This window comes from Mobula birostris, chromosome 15 (assembly GCF_030028105.1).
Source record: "Mobula birostris isolate sMobBir1 chromosome 15, sMobBir1.hap1, whole genome shotgun sequence".
NCBI lineage: Eukaryota > Metazoa > Chordata > Chondrichthyes > Myliobatiformes > Myliobatidae > Mobula > Mobula birostris.
In genome coordinates this window covers 43118462-43137357 of record NC_092384.1, presented here as the reverse complement: position 1 = coordinate 43137357, position 18896 = coordinate 43118462, and the positions used below count along the sequence as shown (strand labels likewise).

Sequence of the window (18896 nt, the reverse complement as noted above, 5' to 3'; positions counted from 1 at the left end):
CAGTATTCCTCTTTTCAGGATTCAAGATTATTTAATGCCATTTCCAGTACACAAATATAAAGGAGAACCAAATAATCGTTTCCCTGGATCCAATGAGGCACAAAAAAATTAACAAGGTAGAGAACACAATAATAAAACATTAAGTATAAATATATAAAATGACATATATACATAGATAGATTGATTGTCCGTAAATTGACACTAGGCACTGTACATAAGGTGGCTGACAGGAAATGGTAAAGTAGTGGTGGTGGGTCAGAGGGTGGAGGTGTTGATCAGCCTTACTGCTTGGGGAAGGTAACTTTGAGTCTGGTAGTCCTGGTAGGGATGCTATGTAGTCTGTTCCTGATGTGATGGGACCAACAGTCCATGAGCAGGGTGAGCAAGATCCTTCATAATGCTACTAGCCCTTTTCCGGCACCTTTCTGCATACATGTCCTTGCTGGTGCATTGGCTAGTGCCAGTGATGTATAGGGCAGTTTTGACAACCCATTGTTCAAAGTACATCTGTTATCAAAGTATGTATACTACTGTACACACAACCTTGGATCCTTACAGGTAGCCACAAGAAACAAAGAAACCCAATAGAACCCACTGAAAAAAGTAGACCGTCAAACACTGAATGTGCAGGGAAAAAAATCGTGCAACCAATAAAAGTACGCAAATAATATTCAGAACTGAAGTTCACAGCCACAAAGCCAGTTACAGCCAATCCAGGAGACCATTTGTTTCAGGCTGCAGTGGCAGTTCAGCACAGAGAGAAGTAAACCTGGCAAGCAGTGAGCTGAACACTGGCTCATCCCTGACCTGCTGAGTTCCTCCAGCGTGTTGTGAGTGTGGCTCATCCCTCTCGTCTGACCCCGACACTTTAATCTTTTCAATCTGGCCTGGTGCTTAAACTGGCCAAATAGTGGGTCATTCCTCACACTCAGACCCAGGCCCTGCCACTTCGATACGTTCTTGGGCCAGGTCCCCACCACCTCAATCCGGCCGGTACAGACCATGCATCAACTGTCCTGCACCTTCTAGACTCAAGTTCACACTGCAAATGGTGGTTCAAAAGCTCAGCTCCAAAAAGGAAGTTACAGGCTATCAATTGCAGTGATTGTTTGAGACAAAGTGTGATTACTGAAGTAATTTGAAGATATATTTGTTACCAACAAGTCATTGCTGCACTTCACCTGCGCCATCTTAAGAGCTTTCCTGTTTGCCGCGGTGCAGTTTCCGTACCATGCAGGATGCTCTCTACTGCACATGACATGAACACCTTCAGCCACCTCAGACAGTACAGGCATCGGTGAGCTTTCCTGATTGTGTGGAATGTGTTCTGGGACCACAAGAGGTTGTGCAAGATGTGCTGTCCCAGGGGATTAAAACTGCCCGTAGTTTCCACTGCTGTGCTGCCAATGTAAAGAGGGGTGTGAGTGGTGCACATTCGCCGGAACTCTATAACCATTTCCTTTGTCTTGCTGACACTGTGGAAGACATTATTTACCTAGCAAGAGGCTTTGAGCTCTTCTGCATCCTCTTTGTAGGGCATCTCATCAGCGATTGTGATGAGCCCCACCAGCATGTCATCGATGAAGTTGACCATGTGATTACCCAGATGTTTGTCCATGCAGTCATGTGTGAGGAGAGTATATTGCAATGGGTGTACTGCTGCCACAAAAACAACAAACCTGATTCTGATTCCTTCCCCCGTTATTGACCTGGGACAATGATTGATTTCTCTTTCCACAGAAGCCATATGACTGAGTTCATCTGGCACTTCTGTTTTTGTTTGATATTTCAGTATCAACAGTTTCAATCCGGTGTTCCTTCCAGGAACGCTGTCCCATTGGGCAATTACCTGGAAGCACTCATTGTTCACTATGTTAGAATTTGTAAAGCAAAATAGAAAACTTTGCTAGACTGGTGACTGGTGATCCCAAGAGTTGTTGTATTTTAACTGGTGGGTGGATGGATTTGGCAGAGTTGAGTTAAAATTGGCAGCGTGTTGGAAAGCTGACGCGTCTAACCTGAAGAGAGACTGGCTGTGAATCTTCATCCTCTGAGAACAATCTTAATGGCATTTAGGAGTGCATGGTTTCCTAAGCTTCCTCATATTCTTCTGTGATTCAAAGCCTTTGGATGACCATATGACAATAAGATATAGGAACAGAATTAGGCCATTCAGCCCATCGAGTCTGCTCTGCCATTCCATCGTGGGTGATCCCAGATCCCATTCAACCCCATACACATGCTTCTCGCCATATCCTTTGATGCCCTGACCAATCAGGAAACTATCAACTTCCGCTTTAAATATACCCACGGACCTGGCCTCCACCGCAGTCTGTGGCAAAGCATTCCACAGGTTCACTACTCCCTGCCAGCTGAAGAGGTGACATGCAATTCCATACATAACCTATAGAAACCCCTCTCCTGCTTCTCAAATAAGTGAAAGGTTTCCTCTGCAGAAGTCATGCTCACTGGTGGGTAGAAGGTACCTTTACTATATTTTGTGAGATGTTCACAAACTCTGTAGTCTAGCTGCCAAAGTCACAGCTACTACCTGCTGAATGCCCTCTGTAGCACAGGGGCTGTGTGATCTAGAAGAGACATGAGTAGAGGATGTCACATCACTAGGGGAGGACATCAATAGCCAGAGCCTCGGTAACCCAATATGACTGCCCCCCAGTTGTGTAGCCGGGGGAACAACACATACAACCTGTAGGAGGGTGCAGAGGGGAGCAGCTTCCTCAATGTAGTCGTACACCAATGGCTCAGCGTGCTGCATATCTGTGAGCTCTCGGGCTAAAGTCTGCTTTCTGCTGGCCACACTTCACTAGTGACCAAGACATTACTTCCTTCATACCAGGGTTCCACTGGGAAGGTGGGGGGGGGGGGGCAGGAGGATTTGCCACATTTCCTAGTCAGCAGCCCACTGGGGACATTGCTGTTATTGTAAAGAAAGCCAATTACAGCAGATTGGCCATCATTAATGTAAATCAAAATGAGCAGCTTTCTGTCTTCCTTGATCTCCAGAACAGCAGTGGTGAAACCAAGTTGTGTCACAGAAAGAGACTGGCAGGTGGACAAAAGAAAAAAAAACATGAATGTTCACAAAGACTCCTTTAAACAATATAATATCCAAATTGTGATTGATCAAAGTGGAGAAACAATATTCAGGATGGCACTGAGAAGCTCCAGTCCAAGTAACACACAGAAATCAAGAACACAATATGAGTGAGGTTGATGTTCTGGAGCATGTTGATATTAAGGGAGAGGAGGTGTTGGAGTTGTTAAAATACATTAGGACGGATAAGTCCCCGGGGCCTGACAGAATATTCCCCAGGCTACTCCATGAGGCGAGGGAAGAGATTGCTGAGCCTCTGGCTAGGATCTTTATGTCCTTGTTGTCCACGGAAATGGTACCGGAGGATTGGAGGGAGGCGAATTTTGTCCCCTTGTTCTAAAAAGGTAGTAGGGATAGTCTGGGTAATTATAGACCAGTGAGCCTTACGTCTGTGGTGAGAAGGCTGTTGGAAAAGATTCTTAAAGATAGGATCTCTGGGCATTTAGAGAATCATGGTCTGATCAGGGACAGACTGCATGGCTTTGTGAAGAGCAGATCGAGTCTAACAAGCCTGATAGAGTTCTTTGAGGAGGTGACCAGGCATATAGATGAGGGTAGTGCAGTGGATGTGAGCTATATGGATTTTAGTAAGGCATTTGACAAGGTTCCACATGGTAGGCTTATTCAGAAAGTCAGAAGGCATGGGATCCAGGGAAGTTTGGCCAGGTGGATTCAGAATTCGCTTGCCTGCAGAAGGCAGAGGGTGGTGGTGGAGGGAGTACATTCAGATTGGAGGATTGTGACTAGTGGTATCCCACAAAGATCTGTTCTGGGACCTCTACTTTTCGTAATTTTTATTAACCACCTGGATGTGGGGGTAGAAGGGTGGGTTGGCAAGTTTGCAGATGACACAAAGGTTGGTGGTGTTGTAGATAGTGTAGAGGATTGTCAAAGATTGCAGAGAGACACTGATAGGATGCAGAAGTGGGCTGAGAAGTGGCAGATGGAGTTCAAACCAGAGGAGTGTGAGGTGGTATACCTTGGAAGGACAAACTCCAAGGCAGAGGACAAAGTAAATGGCAGGATACTTGGTAGTGTGGAGCAGCAGAGGGATCTGGGGGTACATGTCCACAGATCCCTGAAAGTTGCCTCATAGGTGGATAGGGTAGTTAAGAAAGCTTATGGGGTGTGAGCTTTCATAAGTCGAGGGATAGAGTTTAAGAGTCGCAAGGTAATGATGCAGCTCTATAAAACTCTGGTTCGGCCACACTTGGAGTACTGTGTCCAGTTCTGGTCGCCTCACTATAGGAAGGATGTGGAAGCATTGGAAAGGGTACGGAGGAGATCTACCAGGATGCTGCCTGGTTTAGAGAGTATGCATTATTATTAGAGATTAAGGGAGCTAGGGCTTTACTCTTTGGAGAGAAGGGGGATGAGAGGAGACATGATAGAGGTGTACAAGATAATAAGAGGAATAGATAGAGTGGATAGCCAGCGCCTCTTCCCCAGGGCACCACTGCTCAATACAAGAGGACATGGCTTTAAGGTAAGGGGTGAGAAGTTCAAGGGGGATATCAGAGGAAGGTTTTTTACTCAGAGAGTGGTTGGTGCGTGGAATGTGCTGCCTGAGTCAGTGGTGGAGGCAGATACACTAGTGAAGTTTCCTGCACCTATTTTCTATGTTTAAGAGACTACTAGACAGGTATATGGAGGAATTTAAGGCGGGGGCTTATATGGGAGGCAGGGTTTAAGGGTCGGCACAACATTGTGGGCCGAAGGGCCTGTATTGTACTGTTCTATGTTCTAAGTCCAGTGTAAACAAGCGGACTGTTGACTTCACATCCCAAAGTACCCATCATACTATCCTGCTTCCTTCCCCAACAATGCAAGTGCTTTCAACAACTGCTTCATCTGCCATCTGAGAAGTCACACAGCCAGAAAAGAACTTCTTCATCTTCCTTGGACCCCTTGCAGACAAGGCAATAGGAGCAATATATTGTACTGGCTGGTCTGCACCCAAATGTTCATCTTAGACACCTTCAGTTCAACCTTTTGAAACATAAATGCAAAGTCTATTGCCAAACCAGTTTCCTCAGCGCAAAACATACTGATGTACAGCAACGGATGCTTCGATCAGGCTCTCAATAAACTGCACCAAGACTTCTCACTATTCCATGGAATTCGAAAGGTTACTCATCAGACACTATTTGAAGAGTTGGTATTAACAATTAATATTTGTCAAAAATAACAATAAATTACCATCACTTCTACTTCCTCAAACTCCTATATAGCACAGCCCTTTAGACACAAATGGAGATGGAAGTCAACTGCTCAGAACCTTATTGCGATATTCTTAGCTAAGATATCTCCTGTATTTTGGAGCTTTGGAGGACCTACCATCCACATGTGTTTGTGCAAGGCATCAAATTCCTGAGTGGGAGAGCACAAAGTGTTTTTGATTTCTGTGACCATCTCTGGCTTCTTCTCAAGGCTCACATGCAGGCTTCTTCACCCTGTCCACAGGGGAACTAACTGCATTGGTTTCCTTACAGTCTCCAGCAGAATACAATGATACTAAAGTGAGCAGATCCTTGGTGCATCTGTTCTTTAGATAACCCCAGAATCCACCAAGGTTATTGGTTGCAATATGCAGCCAAAATTGAGCTCCATACATCAATAAGCTTGTTTAGCCTTGAAGGCCAAGAACCTAGAGGTATTATGTTAAGGCATTGGCTGGGCTAAACTTACTCTGATAAACAAGCTGAACTAAATTTCCAGTCTTTTAAAGGTATCACTTTTCATCTCCCATTTCCATCTCCACTCTCACCACTACACTACCAAGCAGTTAACTCCACCCTTTAAATTACCCATATATATTTTCTCCTTTTTATCCATTAATCACTCTTTCTACTCTCTCTACTGCTTCCTTGCTAGGATCCCACCTTTACTGATGTCCTCAACCACTCAAGTGTGGAAAATCAAACACAGAACTCTCTTGATACCTATAACACACAACTTGCACCCGGCTCCCAGATCTTGTCCAGGAAGATTTAGTTGAATTGTTTTGTCCAGAAAGGCTCAATTTAGCTCGTTTAATTGGTACCAAAAGAAATCTGAGCTGCTCAGAAATATCCTCCTACTTTATTCCCCTACTAACCATGGTGTGGAATCATAAAGGGTCATCAAATTCCAACACAAAATCAAACATGCCAATTCATGAATTCTACATTAGAGAAATACTGATATTCACACTGACGCTTTATGATAGCATTCACTCAAGGGGAAAGAATTGATTTTACAGAAATAATAGGAAACAAGATAGCTTTAGTCATTCATCAGGGGCTGGAAATAAAGGTCAAAGGTGTTATAACAGTGCATAACAAATATCATTTTTGTTACCCTGAAGCAAAATATTGTTAGTAATGTTGAGTTTTTTTATATTAACTATAGGTTGTGGTGAATTGCCTGCAGCACAATCATGCAACTCTCCAGTATGATTGATGCCTTAGAAATGGCATCTGAATACAAATACTAAAGGCAGCAAGGCACAAAAGCCAAATATTGATCGCAATTCACCCAATAACACTTCACAATACCTCAGCATAAAATATATACCTACTAAAAAATTGATGCAATCTTAGATCGCAAGAATCTGTACATGCTTTTATTATACAGCTTGCAAATTAAGATTCTGCTGTGCAGATATTTAAATCATATTGACTGAATAACAAAAGACAAATTAAACTGTCAATGAAAATACCAGATAAGCCCAAATTTCACTGTGCGTTCAAAGGAACATTAGGTTTGTGCTGACTCCAGAATGAATTGTGGGTAAAAATGAGCAAGCTGCAAATTCCTTCCAGAAAGATCAGTACATATATCTAATATTCAACTCAGCTGCTGGTAGACAAGTGTAATGAACTAGAAAGGTAAATTTTAGGCCAGTTTGTTGTAAAACCATAATAAGAACATAACATATAGGAGCAGAATTAGGCCATTTGGCCCATTGAGTCTGCTCCACTATTTCATCATGGCTGATCCACCTTCCCTCTCAGCCCCAATCTCCTGCCTTCTCCATATATCCCTTCATGCCCTGACCAATCAAGGATCTATCAACCTCTGCCATAAATATACGTAAAGACTTGGCCTCCACAGCTGGCACGTGGCAACAAATTCCACGGATTCACCACTCTCCAGCTAAAGAAATTCCTCCTCATCTCTGTTCTAAAATGACACCCCTGTATTCTGAGGCTGTGTCTTCTTGTCCTAACCTCTCCCACCAAAGGAGACATCCTCTCCACATCCACTCTATCAAGACCTTTCAACATTCAAGTAGGTTTCAATTAGGTCACCCCTCATTCTTCTGAATTCCAGTGATACAAGCCCAGAGCCATCAAACACTCTTCACATGACAAGTCGTTCAATCCTGAAATCATTTTCGTGAACCTCCTTTGAACCCTCTCCAGTGCCAGCACATCCTTTCGAAGATAAGGGGCCCAAAAGTGCTCACAGTACTCTAGGTGAGGCCAAGCCAGTGCTTTATAAAGCCTAACATTACATTCTTGCTTTTATATTCTAGTCCTCTTGAAATGAATGCTAACATCGCATTAGCCTTCCTCACCAGTGACTCAACCTGCAGGTTAATTTTTAGGGAATCCTGCACAAGGACTCCCAAATCCCTTTGCACCTCAGATTTTTGGATCTTCTCTCCATCTAGAAAATGGTCTATCCTTTTATTTCTTCTACCAAGTGCATGACCACACCCCCCCACCCCCACACTCAATTCCATCTGCCACTTCTTAGCCCATTCTCTTAATCTGTCTAAATCCTTCTCTACTTTCTCAAAACGGCCTTCCCCTCCTTTGTATCTACCTCCACCTATCTTTATATTGTCCACAAACTATGCAACAAAGTTTCAATGTTTTGAACAGAGAATGACCAATAAATAAAATATAATAAATTGGAGACATCAGCTTTGAAACCAAAAGCTGAAGGCATAAGTGGGTGAGATGCCAGTGGGTGAGCCTTTGTCGATAATGATCGTAACTTGGTAAGTTTTCAAAGTAGTAATGGAAATGGACGAGGACTGGCCAGAAATTGTGTCTCAATTGGAGGAAGGCTGATTTCTATATCAAAGAACGGGACCTGGCAAATGTAGGCTGGGAGAAGCTACAGTACTTGCAAGCAAATCAACTTTCGGAAAATGGGAGTATTTTAAATGTGAAATAATGAGTTTTCAGAACCAACGTGTTCCCATAAAGGTGAAAGGTAAGCACAAGCGTCTTGTGAACTCTGGATGTCAAAAGGTATTCAGAGTTTAAACACAAGGGATTCTGCAAATGCTGGAAATCCAGAGAAACAACACAAAATGCTGGATGAGCTCAGCAAGTCAGACAGAGTCTATGGAGAGAAATGAACAATTGATGTTTCAGGCCAGGACCCTTCATCAGAATTTGGAGGGTTCAGTAATTGCAGGGGGCTGCTTAAAAAAGAATGAACAGGGTAAAGATAGAAAATCACTGGGAGACGAGATTAAGGAAAATTCCAAGGTACCTCTAACATTTTAAGAATAAAATAACCAGGGGAAGATCAGGGTTACTTAGGAACCAAAGGACAATCTGTACATGGAGGCAGAGGAAGTTGGCAAGGTCTTACATTTGTACTCACTATGGAGAAGGATAATGTCGGTGGAGATTACAGCTGGGGTAGTGAAATTCTGTATCATATTACAATTAAAAAGGAGGAGGTATTTGATGTCTTAATGGACATAAAGATGGACAAGTCCCCAAGGCCTGAGGAGATATATTCCTGGCAACTATGAAAGGCAAAGGAAGAGATTGCTAGTCCTGACAAAGATAATTTTCAGTGGCCACAGGTGAGATGCTAGAAAACTACAGATCAGCAGATGTGGTGCCTTAATTCAAGAAGGGCTGCGAGAATAATATATATATTCAATGAGTCACTGAGCAATACACCACATGTACAGGCCATTTGACCCAATGAGTCAATACAAGCACAGTAACCACCCATCTAGTCTTAATTTCAGCATTCAGCCCATACCCCTCCATGTACCTAGCCACTGTACCTGCCTCAGACACTGAAGAGGTTGACCTTTAAGTCCCTTTTCAATTTTTCCCTCTCACCCTAAAGCTATGCCCCTAGTTTCAGACACTTCTACTTCGGCAAAAGGATTGCTACCATCCAGTTTACCACCTCTTATTCTCCTGTGCTCCGAGGAATAAAGACTTAGCAAGGCCAACCTCTCCTTATAACTTAGGCCCACTGGTCCTGGAAGCATCCTCAAATATTTCTGTCGATTCTAAAGGCCAGTTTGTCTATCCTCAGGAACAAGTACTGAAAATTCTGAGGGGGGCACGGTAGTGCAGAGGTTAGTACAACGCTTTCCAGTACAGGTGACCCGAGGCACTGCCTGTAAGGAGTTTGTACATTCTCCTCGTGACCACATGTGTTTCCTACGGGTGCACGTACCGGGTGGTAGGTTAATTGGTCATTGTAAATTGTCCTGTGGTTAGGCTAGGGCTAAACTGGTGGTTAGTGTGCAGTGTGGCTCAAAGAGCCCATTCCACACTGCATCTCAATCAATCAATAAATAAATAAATAAATATGTGCCTGAAAAGGCAGGGACTGATTAGGGATAATCAAGGTGGATTTGTTGGTGGGATATCCTATCTGACTAATTTAACTGGGCTTTTCGATAACAGACCAACAGGCTGTGCTCTTTCTTCCTGAATACAAACAGAAGCTGAAACACTAGGATCCTGTACAGAAAGTCATACAGTTCTGGTCTGAGGAAACAGATGATCTTGTACAATATTGCTTTGGGTCAGGAAACTGGTCTGCACTCAAAGACTCAGCACTCAGCCTAGATGAGTGTGCAGCCACGGGCATGGGTTTTATCAGCAAGCCCATGCTGATAAAGGTGCTGGAAACCACGGATGAACTGGGATACAAAGAATGCTGGGGCCTTAAGGAGCACTGAGGGACAAAGGGACTTTGGTGTACAAATCCTGAGAAACCTGGGGGTGGCAGCACAAGCAGAAAGGATGGCGGAGAGGCACAAGGGATGCTTGCTTTCATTAGCTGCAGCATGGCATACAAGAACAGGAAGGCCTCGACCCAAAGAACTGACTGACAAATGCTGCTGAGCCCCTTCAGCACTTTGTTTTTAACAACTTTGTACAATATGGGTTTGGCTGCAGCTGGGATATTGAATGCAATTCTGGTTGCCACATGATAAGAAGGAAGCACCAAGAGGGTGGTTGTAATCTGGAGCAGAAATTATCACAAAATTTAATAAGCATCTGGATGAACATCAGAATCATGATGGCAAAGAGACTACAGAACAAGTGCTGATAAATGGGACTAGTATAGATGCTGTAGAAACTTGATGGTCCATATATAGATGGTGAGCTGAAGATCCTGTTTCTGTGCTGAATGGCTCGATAACTATTGGCTATATTCACATTTTCAGGATAGTTATAGTGAATTGGTAAAACTGCCTCTTCACTCCACTTTTATATTGGGAACTCTTGCATCACATCTGAGCTTAGGAAGGGATAAAATAATTTTTTTGGAACAGAGAAGTGAAAAGAGAGGAGTCTTTTCATCATGCTTTTAATACCTTTACAAGCCTTGTGTCTACTTGTAAGGAGAGAGAAATAAGTAAGCATATTTCAATTCACTAAATAGTTGAAATGCTGTTTTGTAAACTACATCACATACATCTTAGGAGTGATAGTTTTAGAAGATGATACAAGGCTTTTGGAATGGGACCATTAAACTTAATCTGTTCCTGTTTCCGATTACAAACCTGAGACTCTCCAGATCCTCCAACTCAGCTTCTTCTTCGCCGTCACTGTTCTCAATCCTCAGAGAGTAAACAGGCATGCTTGGGTGCTCAATCAGAAGGTTTTCCAGTGGATCATTTTCCAGTATTAGCACTGGATATTGATCTGTGGGGAAGAGACACTGATATTTACAATTTATATTCTTCCACTATCTCATCTTCTATTTCCCTGTCTTTAGCCACTTTGAATATATTCGATTCTACATATCTCCCTTGTAAAATATTAAATGGAAAACAAACTTCATGTTGATAGGATGATCAACTAAATTTCATATGAATCAGGTCTGTGAATAAAACACTGGCCATGCTCTCCTAAATGCAGAACCATGGTGACTCACAAGGATAAATTAATACCAGTCTGACTAGTTCAAGAGTGATTCTCAATCTTTGGCAGTGATCAGCAAACTTGGTCAAGTGTCCACTGGAATGCAACAATGCTTGCTTTTCTATTGCACTCATGTGAAGTAAGAAATCTCAAGTTTTTCCATTAGTGAACAAAAAACAATGAGTGCTCTTGGAAGGATTCCATGTGAACCAAATTATAGTCTTATGAACAGGCACTCCTTTTTAAGTTATCCTCAGACCTGTGGGACTGCCTAATATAAGTCCTTAAAAGCCTACACATTTGAATGCCACTTTATAAGTAATACATTCTAAACAAACAACCAAACATAATCAATTTCAATGCAAATTATGGAATCTGATTTGGAAGCCTCACAATCCCTCTTGCTGAAGCCTCAAATTTAATTATGAGAAGTTATAGTCTTTCCAATTGCACTTAGTACTTGTGAAATATACCTGTGGTAGACATCTTGTACTTTACCATTTTTTTCCTAAATTCACTTGGCACTCGATAATGCAATGCATTAACAAGCAGTGACTTTAGTCCACTTGATAAAAATATGAATTAACAAAGTTATAAACTTTATACAGCAGATCTGGTTATATTTGATCATTGAATTTAACAGTTTGAATATAACAGCTGTATGTATTTTCACAACCCTCTCCAAACTAATATGGCTTCAGTTATTTCATTAAGTTTTGTAGATTTACTTTGTAACAATAGTAGCTTTCAAAAGAAAAGCTGCATTTATCAGCAATGAAAACATAAACCACATCAGAGTCTCTCAATATTTTTTACTCAATATTAAACTATTTGTTCACTTTAGTTGTTAAATAATACAATCATATATCACTGATTATATACCTTCTAATGGTTTACATTTTATAAACCTGTATCCAAGATCCAATAATGTTTTGTCTTCAATCTTGAGATTGTGAATAAGCACAAAGATCAATGTCCTACCTTGGATATCCACTATAACCCAGTCATCCTCCACGTTCTCATAAAGAATGTTACTCATGACACCCTTTTCTTCACAATCATCACCATCTCTCTCTCCAAAGAGAAAGGAAGCAAGTTTTCCAAGCATAATCTAAGCTCTATACCTCCAGTAAGTCTTAAATAATATATTTTTCTGTGGAGGGAAAAAAACACATTTGTGTTTCAGAAAGATATTGCAACACAGTATGTCATAATAATATTCATCCACAGCAAAAACAGATAATTCACAAAGATGACATGCAATGTAATCACAAACTGGATTTCATCTACCACTCCCATTTTCTGAACTGTCAATTATGTCACCATTGGGAGTTCTGAGATAGAGAGTCGCCCTGACTCATTTAGGCTGAAATTTCCAATCTGCAAGCAGTCACTTTCAAAACATTGGTCAGCATCCAGCATTGAAAGCGATTTTGAAATCAGAATTCGGTCACTATCGGAACTTGTGACAACTTGTGTTTATAATTGTGCCTTTAATCTTCTGTTGCCTTCCAAGCGCTTCCCTGAATCATTAGCAAATTTCAACACACAGACATTAGGACGGGTGGGGAAAAAAGCTGAAATGGATTTTTAGAAAATAGTTGAAAAGGATATAAATGTGGCTAATCAAGAAGAGAATCAGCTGTTGAGCTGGAAGTCAGGAGCAGATGGGCAGTAACTTGGCCACCATTGCTGACCCACCAAGTTGGCAAGTGTAATGGTTAAGTGTTGAAGTGTTCTCTGAAGGTTGGGCACCACCTGACGATATCTGCCCCTGGCCAAGGGCTATGGTTACCTCAGCATCCAACAGAAGAAGTTACAGCTGCAAAATAGTGGAGATATATAAAAAAAAGGGAGAACTGCTTGGGCACCAAAACTGAGGGTGCATCCTCTAATACTACATTGGGAGCCCCATCACCACAAGATCAAGGATCATACTACGTAAGCCTCTGAGAGTCACTAGTCTCCAGTGGAGTGAAGGTCAAATGGGCAGAATAATATGTGGGAAACATAGTTTTATCGGATTTGTTCGAAGTGCTTCACACACGATCAGTACAACATCAATGATATCTGCTGATTTACATTCTCCACAGGACTGATACAAGGAGAAAAACAGCCATGTCAGTACGAACACATACAAAATACTGGAGAAATTCAGCAGCACAGGCAGCAACTATGGAAAGGAATAAGGAGTTGATGTTTCAGGCCGAGATCCTTCATCAGCAACCATATCAGTAACTACATGGCCTTTTCAGTTTTGTCCACACAAATATAAATAAATAGCCCTCATATTTCCCACAAGTTTCTAATTAAAAAGTTAAAATTTCCGATATGATGAGGGGTCTTGGCCTAAAATGTTGACTATTTATTCCTTTCCATTGATGCTGACTGACCTGCTGAGTTCACCCAGCATTACTGTGTTACTCTAAACTTCCAGCATCTGCAGACTTCCACAAACAAGAGAAAATCTACAGATGCTGGAAATCCAAGCAACACACACAAAATGCTGGAGGAACTCAGCAGGCCAGGCAGTATCTATGGAAAAGAGTACAGCTGATATTTCACACTGGCAACTTTCACTCCACAACATGAAGTTCAGGACACGAAAGGTCACGTTTTTTGTGTTCATGATCTGCAGAATCTCGTGTTTAAAATTTTCCAGTGCATTGGTCATATTACATGTACTGCATGCCACACAGAGATTGGATAAAGTAAACACTGATACTTTGTGTCTACAGTTGTTCCTGCTGGTCAGTCATTTTTAAATGAGTGCATTATATACTGATGTAATGTTTCCATGTTGTGATCACCTGTAGGCTGGAGGTGAATGGCCTGGGTTTTATGTTCAGCTCAAGGGGAATGCTGACAGTTGCCTACAAATTTGTCAGCAACACATTATTGAAGATGGAGATCAGAGTTCATGTGGTGCTTTTGCTAAGGGACTTGTGGCATATCTGATCCAGTGAATCAGAATGGATGAATCCTCATTGAGCTATGCAGAGTGTCCTCATTGGGCGAGTACAAAGATTGTGGCATTGGAAATTTGAATGAAGCATTAAGAGTGAAGCTGTTTCCTCTCTTGTTAATGATGCCATTTCATTATTCTGAAGGACAGCATGGGAGTTACTTATAACTTCCTGGTTAACATTCTCCCTTAAAGATTTACACACACAAAATGCTGGTCCTGTACTTTTGGCAGGTTCTGCCGAAAGGTTTCAGCCCGAAACGTCGACTGTACCTTTTTCCATAGATGCTGCCTGGCCTGCTGAGTTCCTCCAGCATTTTGTGTGTGTTGCTCGGATTTCCAGCATCTGCCGACTTTCTCTTGTTTGAGGAGTAAAGGTTAGTTGGTCTATACTGTATCAGCCCAGCAATGCTAACTGGAACTCACCCTCTGACCCTACAGTGGGAGTTTCAAAGAGAACTGGTTAGTTAGTTGTTGGTGTGTCAGGTGTCAAGTCAATGTGGTAAATAGGGAGAAATGGCCATTGCACATTAAAGAAACAACACTCTGGCAACTTCCACTCCACAATATGAAGCTCAGGACATGAAAGGTTTGGACATTCAAAGGAGTATCCAAACCATGACAGAATTCACCATCCCTGCCGAAGGGTTTCGGCCCGAAATGTGGACTGTACTCTTTTCCATTGATGCCCGCCTGGCCTGCTGAGTTCCTCCAGCATTTTGTGTGTTACTTGGATTTCCAGCATTGGCAGATTTTCTCTTGTTCCGTGATAGGCTTGAACACTTGATAACCCAGAAACTCAAGACACTTTGACATTAACATTGTGCTGAGTTTAAAGAACAAGGCAGTAGGCACACCCTAAGCAAGGAGAAATTGGAAAAGAGTTGTTTTTACACAGAAGGAAGGTGGTCAACAGCTCTGCAGAATTTGACCAATTGGTTGGGTTCTAAGGCAGAACAAATATACTGTGATCATCACGGACACAAATCAATCCTCCAGGGTAACTCTGGTGCTGGGGGAGGAAGAGACCACAAACCTTGGGCATAATATGTTCAACAGGAGTGGGTAACGAAGGCTGACTGGGACTGGTTGACAAAGATGACCAGGAGATCAATGAGCTAATTCAGGGGTCCCCAGCGGACCAGTTTAATATTGACAATATTCTTGCAGACCAGCCGACCGGGGGGGGGGGGTGTTTGGGAGGGAGGGGAGGGTTCCAACAGAGAAGAGTAGCAGTCAAATACGTTGTGTTTACCCTGAGAAAGACTACCATGACCACGAAGCCTTGCGCGGGCACCTATGTGCGCATGCGTGTACATGCCGATTTTTTTCTACAAATCGTTTTTGGCGATCCTGTTCAGTGAAACTACACTGTACATACATTATTTCTACTTTATATAGGCTGTGTATTTATCATATCATTCCTGCTTTTACCATATGTTAGTGTTATTTTAGGTTTTATGTAACACAGCGCATGAATATAGTGATGTCAATTATAAGTCACTTATAAGTCAATAGCATCATAACATTGTAAGTAACGTTTGGATATTAAACACACAGCACATATTTTCCTCGTATGAACATATAAAATTATTGCAACACAACAATATCGCTGAATCAGTGGGAGTCCTGGGCTTGTTTTCCTGCAACAAGATGGTCCTATCTAGGGGTGATGGGAGACAGCGATACTCGAAGGAGGTTCCTTATGTCCAGTCTATTCCACAATTTAGTTTTCGTTGCATTCATTGCAGAAAGCTCTGCTTCGCAGCGATATGATGTTGGAAATGGAAGCAACGTTTTCAGTGCTTTCATGGCTATCTCAGGATATTTAGCCTTGACTTTGATCCAGAATGCTGGCAGAGATGTTAAGTCAAACATACATTTCAGCCCGCCGTCAGTTGCAAGGTCAAGGACTTGATCTTCTTCCTGCGCTGACACAGATGACGCGTGCGTTCAAGTTCAACAGTGCGTGACAGGGAACGAGGAAAGGCGTAGCTGACTCATATCGCCAAATCATATCATTTCCTCGCGGCCCGGTAGCACATACTTTGCGGCCCGGTGGCTGGGGACCGCTAAGCTAATTAACACAAGCAAAAGGTGTCCCTGGATGGAAAAGGAACACCTGAGGGCAGATATTGTGAAGCGTGAACAGGCTGAGTAGAGTGAAGCGAGAGCGAGCCACGTAGGCCTGAGGCAGCAAGCGGAGGAGAGGGGCGTTTGGGCAGCAGGCTGATCCGGAGCAACACACACACAATCCTGGAGACACTCAGCAGGTCAGGCAGCATCTACGGAAATGAATAATCAACAGCCGATATTTCCGGCTGATCCAGAGTGAGCCTGGCAAACCGCGTGCCATTTCAGCGTGAAAGGGCGCGCATTTAAGGTGAGGAGCCAGGTTCAAATGAGATGTGTGGGCCAAGATTTTACACAGAAAAACAGGCCTGGAATGCACTGCCAGAGGTGCTAGAGAGAAATACAATGGAGATGCTTATCTTAGATAAGCACATGAATGTGCAGAGAATGGGGAGATATGGACATTGTATAGGCAAATGGGATTAGTTCAGTTTAATTATCATTTCAATTAGTTTGACACATCATGAGCCAAGGAGTCTATTCCTATGCTGTACTGATCCATGTTCTAAATACAGTAACTGGTTTGGACTTCTGGCATATCCTTCTGCATATTTACACTTGAGTGGAGTACAGATCATAGGTTCATGCTATCAGCAAAGGATTCTCAATTTTAAAAACAGCAAAAATATAAATACTTCATACACAGAAGCACATTGTGGAGTACAACGCGTATGCATAGGTAATGCAGATGAACACTCAGGTACAAAATGTTCTCGTCTAAGCACCATTTTTAACAAGCATTTGAAGGCCTGCACGTGAGAGGGTATTACAGGACAATTTGTGTGTCTCTTTCCCCTGTGTTTGGTTGACCATTCCCCTTAGTAGAACTCAAAGTCCAAACTGGCCTCCAGAGTTTCAGCCAGAGAGCTGTTTGCAATTACTAACAGAATGTAAATAACCTCACTTTCTGTGAGTTGCGCCAGCTATTTTTGGAGTTGTACAAAACGCATTTTCCAAGCCTAATTTAGAATGCTGGTCTTGGAATTGAAACAGGCAGCAAAAAAGATTTCTTATTGTCTGGAGACTTTTCTTTAATTACGTTTCTCTATCAGCGGCAACTGACTAGCTTTAGCAGGGCCATAGAATTTAAGGCACCATCCCACATGGTGATTTGTAGTAATTTTCCATTAAACCTGGCATTTCAGCCACCATGTGGCTTCCTAATTTGTGCAAACACTGTGAAGATCTGTTAAGGAATGCAAAATCCATTAACACTCAAATAATCCAGGACTCTCATGATCTTGGTAGTAGTGGATAATCAGATGTTATTGACTGTTAGAAATTAATTGTATTAATACCCCAACACATTTTAAATTCACTTCTTTTAAGGATGTTACACATTAGGCGACTAATGAATTATCCTGTAGACTGGGCAAATTTAAAGAGAGCATGGGTACAAAGCCTGATGAGCTTACAGAATGTGGGGAACAAAACCCAGTGAACCAGAAGCAGAACCATAGGGATTCATGAAGAACTGTGTGTTGGACTATTGGAGTTTCACTGTAAAGCAAGAGATTCCAACTTGAATTTTACTCTGAGTTGGACATCTGCATGCTTCAAACAAAATATCACAAACTTTGTAGATTATCCACCATATCTATTTTACCCTTTCCCAAACACAGCATGTGGCAGTCACTTCTGTCCTTAGCACACACTATGTAGCATTTGCCTGGTAAGCTAATAGTTAAAATAAGAATTAAGATGCACTGCATGCTTTCCTGTGTAGGTCTTTTACTACATACTTCCAACTTGCCGATAAGCAGACTTGCAATTATAAAGGGGATGCATGAAATTTTAAATTTAAAGATTCAAAATTGTGGGCTGACTAAACTCATGATTGATAGAAATCATATTAATACATCCTGTAATGTGCAAACAACAACAAAGGGCATCAAGGGGACAATGTAACATCAAATGGTGAAATAAAAGAAATGAAAAGCACAGTTCAAATTGATGTGTTCTTAAGTGGGAATTTCATGTCAGCAAAGTCCAGTCGAAATCAGAGGTGAGGTAGAAAGACAGTGAGACTGTGGCTGAGATAATAAATGTGGTGTTGACCATGTGCACGGTGTATATCTACAACAACATCTATAAGAAGAATACATAATGTAGACACTCACATGTGGTGAGGTCTAAAGGCTGATTTATACTTGTGTGTACCAGCTTACGTCGTAGCCTACGCAAGTGGGAAATGCCATTGCGAACATTTATACTTGTGCATTGGTGTGTCTGCGTCACTCTGCAATGTTACGTCATGTATTTGCACATCTCGCATGCGCACACACCTGCCCGTGCAAGGCTTCATGGTCATGGTAGTCTTTCTCGGGGTAAACAAGTTTAAAGCAAGTGTCTTTTTCGTAAAAGCGAAATGCGTCCTCCATAATTTCGGAGGTCTGTAAAGCTTTATGGAAAGCATTGCAGCCAGAGTTCCTTCTCTGCCCTTCAGTCACCCAATGGGAAGCTACTGCAGCGTAGAAGGAAATGCGATGCTACCAAGCATTCCAATCACAGTTGTTGCGGTCTGCGTTGCCGCAACACGTAGTTACATTTT

The 18896-nt window shown here is 42.2% G+C and overlaps 1 protein-coding gene across 1 annotated transcript in view; it reads right to left on the bottom strand.

The window, feature by feature from the left end:
- Positions 1–18896, bottom strand: part of LOC140210582 (uncharacterized) — a 29103-nt gene that overhangs the window by 5636 nt on the left and 4571 nt on the right. The window contains exons 2-3 of the mRNA XM_072279670.1: positions 12229–12400; positions 10887–11028 (exon numbers count right to left, since the gene is read on the bottom strand). Of these exons, the coding sequence (XP_072135771.1) occupies positions 10887–11028; positions 12229–12355 (269 nt within the window). The 5' untranslated portion in view covers positions 12356–12400. The remainder of the gene's footprint in view (positions 1–10886; positions 11029–12228; positions 12401–18896) is intronic.